This window comes from Silurus aristotelis (assembly GCF_946808225.1).
Source record: "Silurus aristotelis genome assembly, chromosome: 8".
NCBI classification, from domain to species: Eukaryota; Metazoa; Chordata; class Actinopteri; order Siluriformes; family Siluridae; genus Silurus; species Silurus aristotelis.
The window spans coordinates 14839002-14852178 of NC_139581.1; the positions used below are offsets into that span (position 1 = coordinate 14839002).

The 13177-nt window shown below is 39.5% G+C and overlaps 1 protein-coding gene across 4 annotated transcripts in view; it reads left to right on the plus strand.

Moving 5' to 3' along the window:
* Window positions 1-5869: 5869 nt before the first annotated feature.
* Window positions 5870-13177, plus strand: part of bcas3 (BCAS3 microtubule associated cell migration factor) — a 214935-nt gene continuing 207627 nt past the window's right edge. For 2 of the 4 annotated variants that reach the window (XM_083548588.1, XM_083548590.1), the window contains exons 1-4: window positions 5870-6091; window positions 6755-6831; window positions 7602-7656; window positions 13009-13084. In XM_083548588.1, the coding sequence (XP_083404714.1) occupies window positions 6761-6831; window positions 7602-7656; window positions 13009-13084 (202 nt within the window). In that variant the 5' untranslated portion in view covers window positions 5870-6091; window positions 6755-6760. The remainder of the gene's footprint in view (window positions 6092-6754; window positions 6832-7601; window positions 7657-13008; window positions 13085-13177) is intronic. The other 2 variants (XM_083548589.1, XM_083548591.1) reach the window with 2 other exon arrangements.

Sequence of the window (13177 nt, forward strand, 5' to 3'; positions counted from 1 at the left end):
AATGAGTCACAAATGTTAAAAGGAAGTTAGACTGTATATATTACATAAATGTGCTCCTTACAAGAAGTTCTTCAAATACTAGAGTGATAAAATCATAATGTTCTGGCAGAATGTAATTGCTTGGTATTTGGCAGATTAAAAATAAAAACATTTAAACAAAGCAGTAAAAGTATACAAATGTATTTTTCAAACGAACACATATTCCATTCAAAAAAATTGGGACACTGTACAAATTGTGAATAAATAAGGAATGCAATAATTTAAAAATCTCATACTTATATCTCAAACTTAAACTTATATTTTATTCACAATAGAATATAGATAACATATCAAATGTTCATAGTGAGACATTTTGAAATGTCATGCCAAATATGTTGGATTTTATGAGAGCTACACATTCCAAAAAAGTTGGGACAGGTAGCAATAAGAGGCCGGAAAAGTTAAATGTACATATAAGGAACAGCTGGAGGACCAATTTGCAACTTAGGTCAATTGGCAACATGATTGGGTATAAAAAGAGTCTCTCAGAGTGGCAGTGTCTTTCAGAGTCAAGATGGGCAGAGGATCACCAATTCCCCCAATGCTGCAGTGAAAAATAGTGGAGCAATATCAGAAAGAAGTTTCTCAGAGAAAAATTGCAAAGAGATTGAAGCTATCATCATCCACAGTGCATAATATCATCCAAAGATTCAGAGAATCTGGAACAATCTCTGTGCTTAAGGGTCGAGGCCAGAAAACCATACTGGATTCCTGTGATCTTCGGGCCCTTAGACGGCACTGCATCACATACAGGAATGCTACTGTAATGGAAATCACAACATGGGCTCAGAAATACTTCCAGAAAACATTGTCGGTGAACACAGTCCACCGTGCCATTCGCCGTTGCCGGCTAAAACTCTATAGGTCAAAAATGAAGCCATATCTAAACGTGATCCAGAAGCGCAGGCGTTTTCTCTGGGCCAAGGATCATTTCAAATGGACTGTGGAAAAGTGGCAAACTGTTCTGTGGTCAGACGAATCAAATTTTGAAGTTCTCTTTAGAAAACTAGGACGCCATGTCATCCGGACTAAAGAGGACAACCCAAGTTGTTATCAGCGATCAATTTAGAAGCCTGCATCTCTGATGGTATGATGTTGCATGAGTGCGTGTGGCATGGGCAGCTTACACATCTGGAAAGGCACCATCAATGATGCTGAAAGGTATATTCAAGTTCTAAAACAACATATGCTCCCATCCAGATGTCGTCTCTTTCAGGGAAGACCTTGCATTTTCCAACATGACAATGCCGGACCACATACTGCATCAATAACAACATCATGGCTGGGCAGAGGAAGGATCCGGGTACTGAAATGGCCAGTGTCCAGTCCAGATCTTTCACCCATAAAAAACATTTGGCTCATCATAAAGAGGAAGATGCGACAAAGAAGACCTAAGACAGTTGAGCAACTAAAAGCCTGTATTAGACAAGAATGGGACAACATTCATATTCCTAAACTTGAGCAACTTGTCTCCAGTCGTTTGCAGACTGTTATAAAAAGAAGAGGGGATGCCACACAGTGGTAAACATGGCCTTGTCCCAACTTTTTGAGATGTGTTGATGCCATTAAATTGAAAATGATCCCTTTAAATGATACATTTTCTTAGTTTAAACTTTTGATATGTCATCTATGTTGTATTCTGAATAATATAATAAAATTTGAAACTTCCACATCATTACAATCTGTTTTTATTCACAGTTTGTACAGTGTCCCAACTTTTTTGGAATCGGGTTTATATATGTACTTGCTTCGAGAGGCTCGTCATGAGGCACGTCAAGACCCAGCTTCCACCCGCACTGGACCCCATGCAGTTCGCGTATCGTCCAAACCGCTCCACGGACAAGGACTCATGTACGGATGCTGTTCATAGACTTCAGCTCAGCATTCAACACGATTATACCTCCGCACCTGATTGAGAAGCTGAACCTACTGGGCCTGAACACCTCCCTCTGTAATTGGATCCTGGACTTCCTGACTGGAAGACCTTAGTCAGTCCGAATCGGAAACAGCATTTACAGCACCACCACATTGAGCACTGGGGGACCTCAGGGCTGTGTGCTTAGTCCACTGCTGTTCACACTGCTGACTTACGACTGTGTAGCAATGCACAGCACAAAACACATCATCAAGTTCACGAATGACACAACTGTGATGGGTCTCATCAGCAAGAACGATGAGTCAGCATACAAAGAGGAGGTGCAAAGGTTAACAGCCTGGTGTGGCACCAACAACCTGTCTCTGAACGTTGACAAAACTAAAGAGATGGTTGTTGACTTCAGGAGAACACGAAGTGACCATTCTCCACTGATCATCGACGGATCCTCCGTGGAGATCATCAAGAGCACCAAATTCCTTGGTTTTCAATTGGCGGATAAATTTACCTGGTCACTCAACACCAGCTCCATCACCAAAAACGCCCAGCAGCGTCTCTACTTCCTGAGAAGGCTGAGGAAAGCCCATCTCCCTTTCCCATCCTGACCACGTTCTACAGCGGGACCATTGAGAGCATCTTGAGCAGCTGCATCACTGCCTGGTTTGGAAACTGCACCGTCTCAGGTCGCAAGACCCTACAGAGAATAGTGAGGACAGCTGAGAAGATCATCAGAGTCTCTCTCCCCTCTAATATGGACATTTACACCACACGCTGCATCCGCAAAGCCAACAGCATTGTGGACGACCCCACACACCCGTCACACACACTCTTCACCCTCCTGCCGTCAGGGAAGCAGTTCCGAAGCATTCGAGCTGCCACATCCAGACTGTGTAACAGTTTCTTCCGTCAAGCCATCAGGCTTTTCAACACAGAACTAAACTGAACTGAACTGAACTGAACTCTCTCTCTCTCACACACACACACACACACACACACACACACACACACACACACACACACTCTGACTGATCTGTACAACCCAGACTCAACACACACTTGTACTTACTTGGCACACCCATGACTTCAGTATCACTCATATTACATCACTTCATTACCATAAACTGTTTACAAGCCGTTTTTGCACATCTTTCCTGGATTGCTGCTATTTGCTCTTTTGCACAGCAGTTTCTTTACATTTTTGCTACTGTATACTTTGTCTCGTTACAACAGGTTTACTGGCGGAGCTATTTTGTGTTTTGGGTATTGTCTTGCACTGTCCTGTGTTGTCTTGCACTGTCCTGTGTTGTCTTTGCACTGTTTGCACCAGGTTGCACACATGCACTTTATGAGGCGAGGACACTTACTAGTCCTTAGCCCGGTGTTTTCTGTTTCGATGATTGTTGTTGTATGTAGCATAAGGGTTCTGGAGGAACGTTGTTTCATTTCACTGTGTACTGCGTCAGCTATATATGGTTGAAATTACAATAAAAGCTTCTTGACTTGACTTCTTGACTTGATATGTGGACGCACCCCGCAGCCCCTATGGTACCTTAGTGAATTCTTCTAGACATTATGTCACTTTAATACAATAATGTGTTTTAAAAAAAAATATATGAAATTTGTTAGTGAAAACAGTTTAAAATGTTATTGCTAACGTTTCTAAACATTGAGTTCCGCTGCCGATTCCCACAAATTTTAAGATAATCCGCAACTTGCTGTTAGTCAGGTTCCAAACGAGAACCTGCAAATTTGCCCCCTAAACCTAATAACTGGTTGGGCCACCCTTATCAGCAACAACTGCAATCAAGCGTTTGCAATAAGTCTGTTACAGCGCTGTGGAGGAATTTTGGTCCACTCATCTTTTAACCCACATTGGAGGGTTTTCGAGCATGAACCGCCTTTTTAAGGTCATGCCACAGCATCTCAGTAGGATTCAGGTCAGGACTTTGACCAGGCCACTCCAAAGACTTTTTTTTGTTTTTCTTCAGCCATTCAGAGGTGGACTTGCTGGTGTGTTTTGGATAATTTTTTCTGCTTGAGGTCAAGAACTGATGGCCGGACATTCTCCTTCAGGATGTTTTGGTAAACAGCAGACTTTATGGTTCCATTTATCACAGCAAGTTGTCCAGGTCCTGAAGCAGCAAAACAGCCCCAGACCATCACACTACCACCACCATATTTTACTCTTGGTATGATGTTCTTTTTCTGAAATGCGGGGTTACTTTTATGCCAGAGGTAATGGCATTCACACCTTCCAAACTTCCAACTTTTGTCTCATCATTCCACAGAGTATTTTCTCAAAAGTCTTGGGGATCAAGATGTTTTCTGGCAAAACTGAGACAAACCTTTATGTTCTTTTTGCTCAGCAGCGGTTTTCATCTTGGACCTCTGCCATGCAGACCATTTTTTCACAATCTCTTTCTTATGGTGGAGTCATGAACACTGCCCTTAACTGAGGCAAGTGAGGCCTGCAGTTCTTTGGATGTTGTTGTGGGGTCTTTTGTGACCTCTTGGATGAGTCGTCCCTATGCTCTTGGGGTAATTTTGGTCGGGCGGCCACTCCTGGGAAGGTTCTCCACTGTTCCATGTTTTTGTTATTTGTGAATAATGGCTCTCACTGTGGTTTGCTGGAGTCACAAAGCTTTAGAAATGGCTTTATAACCTTTTCCAGACTGATAGATCGCAATTACTTTCTTTCTCATTTGTTTTTGAATTTCTTTGGATCTCAGCATGATGTCTAGCTTTTGAGGATCTTTTGGTCTACTTCACTTTGTCAGGCAGGTCCTAATTAAGAGATTTCTTGATTGTGAACAGGTGTGGCAGTAATCAGGCTTGGGTGTGGATAGAGAAGTTGAACTCAGGTGTGAAAAACCACAGGGGGGCAAACATTTTTTTCACACAGGGCCATGTAGTTTTGGATTTTGTTTTCCCTCAATAATAAAAACCTTTATTTAAAAACTGCATGTTGATGTTGAGACGCAGACTAGTTTACAAAGCTAATAATGAAAAAGGCAGAAGGCGACAAGAAGTATGGGGTTAACATGGATGAGACAGGGAGTCATGCGTGAGAACAGAGACATTCCTGATCATCACCTTCATCATATTTTCTCTGTTTGTATTCTATATGGTGGATATTTAGCCTGGATATATTCATTAAGTAACATAAATGTTTACTGATTATGTAATCCGTATGAAAGTTAGATGGTGTACAGTTTCTCCGGTATCACCTCATTAACCGTCCGTGTGGAAACACAGCAAAGGTTTCGTTTAGTGTCCTAGTGATTTACCTAATTTAAAACACCGAAATTAATTAAAAACATTTACAAGCATATTTTGTCTTCATGCTCCATGTTGAGTTTGGTTTACTAATAATAAACATACATTTGCATAAAGCATCAATATATGTCTCTATTTATGTTGATCAGGGTATTAAAAAAGGATTAGAAAAATATTAATTTAAGGTATATTTATAACAGATAAAGAAATTAAATATTTTTATCGATTGACAACTCTGATTAACCCATACCCTATTACTATGACATAAGGTACAGTTATTAGCGTGACACTGAAACAGGTAGTAGTAAAGGCTACGTTGTACTCATGTACATGTCAGAGCCCAGACTTCTTTACTTTAACTTGGGTAAAAAAGGATAGTCAGTACAGCCTTTACCAGAGTATTTTAAAACATTAGTATCTTCTACCTAAGTACGTGTGCCACCTCTGATTAGAGTGGAGGTTATTATACAGCATACTCACACAGCACAGAAGGGTGTAATGGGCAGATGTCCGTATACTTTTCCCCATGTGTCGTAGCTCTGAGTTGAAAAACCTAATGAACAGTCACGTGACTGAACAAGCAAATCAGACCAAACTGTACGACGCAGCAGTGAAGCGAGCCAGCTGTTTTCCAACACATCTGTGCAACACGTCACCAGATTTATTTTTATCCGAACTCACCGCGTTGGCTGAACCAACGACATGCTGTAGGTATTACGCTCCCTGATTGGCTATCAGAAGTCACCTGGCCCGCCTTACCCGGATATGATTGGTCAGTTTTGGGAGGACTGCCGCACTCATTGGCGGTTACGTTTGTTGTTTCCGCCATATGTAATCCCATGTTTTCATCGCGTCTTGGACAGAGCTGTGTTCAGTTAGCGGAATTGCAGCACAACGCACTTGGTTTGTATGATGTTTGTGAGATAAGAATGAAGTCTGGTGTGGGGGTTTTACTTAAGCGAGGACTTTATATCACATCTCTGTGTCATAATGTAACTCTGCGGCAGGAGTGACGAGCCTGGGGCTTGGTGTAGCTAGCTTATTTAGCTTACTAGCGAGCTAAGCAGTGCTGAAATGTCTGTGTGGCAGTCATAATAAACACATATGCTCTGAGACACGCTTTAGTTCTCTCTGGCTTTATAGTGCACTTACTGAGCTGATCGGAGAAACATGTTGGCATGTGTATTAGACGGGTTAACTCTGTCCCAGAGACACATGTATTACATGTTCATAAACAAAACAGTTGTTTCCGTTGTTATTTGTGTTTATATTGACACAGTACTAGAAACAATAACAAGTAAATGCTGAAGATCAGGAATGCACTTTTTAAAATCCTCAGATCATATGCTTGCAAAAATTTATCAATAAGTATATTATTACTATTTATATATTATATTATTATTGTTACTGTACATTGTTATATTCCCAATTGGATGAACAAAGTATCTATCTATCTATCTATCTATCTATCTATCTATCTATCTATCTATCTATCTATCTATCTATCCATCCATCCATCCATCCATCCATCCATCCATCCATCATCCATCCATCCATCCACCCCAGAGAGTGATGGCGTCCGACTCCCCGCGCAGACCGAGCCGCTGTGCTGGAGGGGTTATGGTTCGAGCCCAGGCTGCTACGTAAGCACAAGTCTATTTATTTGTACTCATTTGAATTTGTGTACGACTTCCTTTTTGCAAGGTCACGGTATATCGTTTCTTCACCATTCAGCACCCATTTCTTTACACGTGTCGAAATCAATAGGTGTAATCTCATAATCAATATGTGTTGGAGTTAGGGCTGTAGCTATCGATTATTTTAGTGTTATTTATTTTATTTCGTCGAGTAATCGAATAAGAAGTACTTTTTTAAATGAAAGAAACAAATATACAAGAGAAAATAAGGCAGGTCTCTTAAAATAAATGAGTAATTAGTTTCCTTTTTTAAAACAATTTATATTTTATTGCTGAAATTGCATACAGGAATATATGTAAAAACTAAACCCATGTAGTTCATTTAATTGCCATATTACAGCAAAAAACTAATATATAAATAAAAAAATTAAAAAGTTCTCGTAAATTCCGACATTTCTGGTGCACCTGTAACCATTTTGTTGGCCCGAAGTTTGAAGCTGTAGGTGTATGAACGAGGCTCCTTCAGGGATCGGAGGTTTTGTTTGATACCATGCGATTCTATTAAACAAATGAAGAATATATACACGTGCCCAATCTTATACTGTTTCTGCATGGTTGACAGAAAAACAGTGTGATCGTTGGAGAAAAATCGTTGGAGAAAAATTACCCTCACCGGTGCCAAGTCATAGATGAGCCATAATTTCCTAAGGTGTTTTATGTTGTTATATAATTGTGTGAAAATGAGCTGATCATAATATCATTTATCCGTTTTCCAGGGAGCAATCTTACATGGAGAGTGTAGTGACCTTTTTGCAAGATGTGGTCCCTCAGGTTAGTTCATATTATTTCTCCATTTTTTTTCCTATTGAATGTTATCATTTTATTTGTTACTATGTACTTGATGTTTTACACATTTATTGTTATAAATATGTGCGAATTTAACAATTAGGAAAAAATCGCTTTCTTTCGAGTAAAATATTGCGACTTGCATGCTGCAAAATACAACCAAAATGCCCAAATGTGTCTTTTTCAAGGTGGAGTAGAAATAAACACATTTATTTTTTTGAGTATGTATGTATGTATGTGTGTGTATGTATGTATGTGTGTATATATATATATGTATGAATGTATGTGTGTGTGTGTGTGTATATATATGTATATGTATATATATATATATATATATATATATATATATATATATATATATGTATATGTGTATATATATATATATATATATATATATATATATATATATATATATATATATATATATATATATATATATATACACACACACACAGACATAATCTAAAAATCCAGAAATCACATATGATTTTTTTTTTTAACTATTTATTTGTATGATACAGCTGCAAATAAGTATTTGAACACCTGAGAAAGTCAATGTTAATATTTGGTACAGTAGCCTTTGTTTGCAATTACAGAGGTCAAACGTTTCCTGTAGTTTTTCACCAGGTTTGGACACACTGCAGGAGGGATTTTGGCCCACTCCTCCACACAGATCTTCTCTAGATCAGTCAGGTTTCTGGCCTGTCGCTGAGAAACACGGCGTTTGAGCTCCCTCCAAAGATTCTCTATTGGGTTTAGGTCTGGAGACTGGCTAGGCCACGCCAGAACCTTGATATGCTTCTTACAGAGCCACCCCTTGGTTATCCTGGCTGTGTGCTTCGGGTCATTGTCATGTTGGAAGATCCAGCCTCGACTCATCTTCAATGCTCTAACTGAGGGACGGAGGTTGTTCCCAAAAATCTCGCAATACATGGCCCCGGTCATCCTCTTCTTAATACAGTGCAGTCGCCCTGTCCCATGTGCAAAAAACAACCCCAAAGCATGATGCTACCACCACCCTGCTTCACAGTAGGGATGGTGTTCTTGGGATGGTACTCATCATTCTTCTTCCTCCAAACACGTTTAGTGGAATTATGACCCAAAAGTTCTATTTTGGTCTCATCTGACCACATGACTTTCTCCCATGACTCCTCTGGATCATCCAAATGGTCATTGGCAAACTTAAGACGTGCCTGGACATGTGCTGGTTTAAGCAGGGGAACCTTCCGTGCCATGCATGATTTCAAACCATGACGTCTTAGTGTATTACCAACAGTAACCTTGGAAACGGTGGTTCCAGCTCTTTTCAGGTCATTGACCAGCTCCTCTTGTGTAGTTCTGGGCTGATTTCTCACCTTCCTTAGGATCATTGAGACCCCACAAGGTTAGATCTTGCATGGAGCCCCAGTCCGAGGGAGATTGACAGTCATGTTTAGCTTCTTCCATTTTCTAATGATTGCTCCAACAGTGGACCTTTTTTCACCAAGCTGCTTGGCAATTTCCCCGTAGCCCTTTCCAGCCTTGTGGAGGTGTACAATTTTGTCTCTAGTGTCTTTGGACAGCTCTTTGGTCTTGGCCATGTTAGTAGTTGGATTCTTACTGATTGTATGGGGTGGACAGGTTTCTTTATGCAGCTAATGACCTCAAACAGGAGCATCTAATTTAGGATAATAAATGTAGTGGAGGTGGACATTTTAAAGGCAGACTAACAGGTCTTTGAGGGTCAGAATTCTAGCTGATAGACAGGTGTTCAAATACTTATTTGCAGATTTATCATACAAATAAATAGTTTAAAAATCATATATTGTGATTTCTGTATGTTTTTTTTTAGATTTTGTCTCTCACAGTGGACATGCACCTACGATGACAATTTCAGACCCCTCCATGATTTCTAAGTGGGAGAACTTGCAAAATAGCAGGGTGTTCAAATCCTTAATTTCCTCACTGTGTATACACACACACATATATATATATATATATATATATATATATATATATATATATATATATATATATATATATATATATATATATATATATATATGTATATGTATATGTGTGTATGTGCGTGGGGGTGGGGGTGTAAAAATACTGTAAAGTATGAATGCTTGTCAAAAGATTAACAATCCAAATCAATATTTTGCGTGACCTTCCTTTGCCTGCCTAACACCAATTCTTCTTGCTGTTTGCGGGACACTTACACACAGCTTTTGAGGGAATTCGGCAGGTAGGTTGTTCTAAGCATCTTTGAGAACTAACCTCAGATCTTCTGTGGATGTTAGCTGCCTCAGATCCTTGTGTCTCTTTATGTAATTTCAGACAGCCTCAATGATTTTAATCAGTGTCTGTGGGGGCCAAAACTATTACTTCCTGGACTTCTTGTTCTTCTCTACACTGAAGATAGTTCTTAATGACATTGGCTGTATTTTTTGGGGTTGTTGTCCTGCTGCTGAAGATATTTGTGGCGACCCTGATGGTATTGCATAATTGATTTGTATATACTTGTATTTTTCAGCATTGAGGACACCATTAATTCATTAATCTCCAATTCTATTTGAAGAAATGCAGCCCCAAACTTACAGGAAACTCCACCATGCTTTACCCTTGTTTGCAGAAACTCGATATTGCACCACTCTCCAGCCGTTCGGCAAACAACTTGCCTTCGATACAGCCAAATATTTCAGATTTTGACTTCAGTCCAAAACACCTGCTGCCATTTTTCTGCACCCCAGTTCCTGTGTTTTTCCATAGTTGACCTGCTTAGCCTTGTTTCCATGTTGGGGGAAAAAGGCCACAGTTCTTCCCTGACGACCACTTTTGGTCAGACTTCTCCAGACAGTAAATGGGTGTTCTTGGGTCACAATGGTTTCTGTCAGTTCTTTGCTGATGGCGCTGTTGGATGCCAAAGGGAAGTAATCATGATCTGTATTCCATCTGCTGCGTTAAGTTTCCTTGGCTGATCACTGCATATACAGTCCACAACATTGCTCGTTTCTTTGTGCTTCTTCAAAATAGCTTGAACAGCACATCTTGACCCAGTCTGCTTTGAAATCTTTACCTGGGAGAGCCATTGCTGAGGCAAAATACACTGTGTCTTGTTGCTGTGCTCAGTTTTGCCATGATGTATATCGTGACATGAAACTGTCTTCCACACCCTCAGATTGGTAACAGAGTTTAGTTGTTCCTCACCCAGTTTTAAACTTCCTACACAGCTGTTTCTGTTTCAGTTGATTGTGTTTCAACCTATGTATGAAATTGATGATCATTAGCACCTGACTAATCATAGTATTCATACACCTGACTCTGATTTTTGCATTCTACAATGTGTGCAAAAATAAGTACAGTGGAACCCGGTTATCTCGCCCTCCGTTACCTCGACAACCCTATTAAGTCGACGTTTTTGAAGTGGAACCGCCAAATTCTCGCTTTTTCTAAGCATTTTTTATCGGTTATGTCGGTTATGTCATTTTTTATTTTTTATGTTTTTTTATGTCGCCGAACCCTTGTATCTCGTGCACAAGGGGGGAAAAATTTGCCATTTAACGTCGGTTATCTCGGTGCAGCCGCAGAAGAACTCGCGGAAGTGGCGGAAAAATGAAATCTTACAGGTGTTGTATTGTATACTGGTGAATCTTTGCTGTTAGTTAGTGCACATATGCCTTTTGTTGTTAAATGTTATGCGATGAACGGGAGGCGAAAGCCGCGCTTGGCGGCGCGAAACGTGGGATGAGCAAAAGCATAGAATAAACACCGGCAGGATCGGGGGGGTTGGGGGGGAATCCGCGGTGCGCTTTGGGAAGAAAAGCGCAGCCGTTGAGAGAGTGCCGGTGGGAAGACACGTACCGGGATACGCATGCGCGATAACAACCACCGCCGTGAACCAACATATACCACCAATAACGGACAGTGAGAGTGTGGAAGTTTAAATAGGAGCTGGTGATGATGGTAAACGAGCACCATATGTGCGCGATTGAAGCCGGGAGCAGAGAAAAGCGGCCGAGAAAACACCTGACACGCTGAAGGGGGCCGAAGGGGGCGTGGCAGGTGGATTCATTACAGATAAACATGTACTGTATGTATTTTTATAGCATGCCTTCATCAAACAAATCGCGGCAACGCTGTTGTGTAAAAAACCCTTCAAAAACACGTGCATGCACATTCTTATTTATTAACGCACATTATGTACATAAAGAAATTTTAAGCACGTTAATATACTGCCGCCATTTTGATTTTCGTTTATCTCTATCATCGGTTACCTCGTTGCTTTTTGGCGACCCCCTAGGACATCGACATAACCGGGTTCCACTGTACTAAAAGCTGAAGGGTGTTTTTTTTTTTTTTTTTTTTTCTTTTTTCAATAAACACAAACTACTATGTATACATATGTGTAATATAACTTCTACATACAGTATATCCATACATTATCTCCATAAACTATATAGAAAGTAGTTTGTGGATATAGTTTGGCTTCAAATTGTAATTTAGGATTATTATTGTAGATTCAGTCTGCTATTTAAAACATCTGGTGTAACTAATGCTTTAATGCTGCCTGCTTTGGTAATATGACAATAATAACATCTACACTACATGGACAAGTTTGTGGACAGAGCGTAAGATTGGTGTAATTTTTTTTTTAACATCCCAGTCCACATTTATTCCCCGTTATAATACAGGTATAATAAACTGCAGTCTTCTGGGAAGATGTTCTACTACATGAATACTATACACTATATATTAGATACTAGAAACTCTCTCTAGGAAGAGCTTTTAAATTTCTGAAGGTTTTTTTGTTTTCTTTCCTGATTCAGTTTAGAAAATGGACGGGGTTCAGTGGGGCTGGTCTGAATAATTTGAACACTATTAATTATTAAATTAGTATTTGTTTCCCCATTTAGTTCTCATATTATCTGACTATTATCTTAAATAATAGTCTGATTCTAAAAGAAAAACAGTCAGAATTAAAATGAAAAATGCCTTTTTCTTTATCTTTTTGCATTGTTTTGTGCACAAATGTGTCACAAAAGTGTTACAGGTTTAAGAACTAGTACATTTTTACTTTCACAACAACAAATTTACTGTCGTGTGTTTAAATTATTTTACACTTTATAGGTTTTTATTTCATATTTCTACACCAAATAAAACATTATTTAAAACAGCAATTTACGGATGGAATAAAATGGAAAAATAAATTTGAGAGTGAAGTTGGAGAGGTACTTGGGCGTTTATTCACAATCTATTCAAAGTCTATAAAAACTGCTTACTATAAACTTCTATATCTGCTCAAGAGGATGTTTTCATTTAAGACAAATACATATTTCCTGTTTTGCATTTTTTAAGGCCTACACTGGGACACCTCCAACAGACGAAAAAGAAAAGATCATTTGGGTTCGGTTTGAAAAAGCAGACATCAATGGTAAGTTTCTGTTTACGTTTTGTATCTTATGCAGAAGAGATGCCCCACCTGCTGCCTTGCTGCCATCAGGGATGTTTTCTTTCTTCTTTTTTT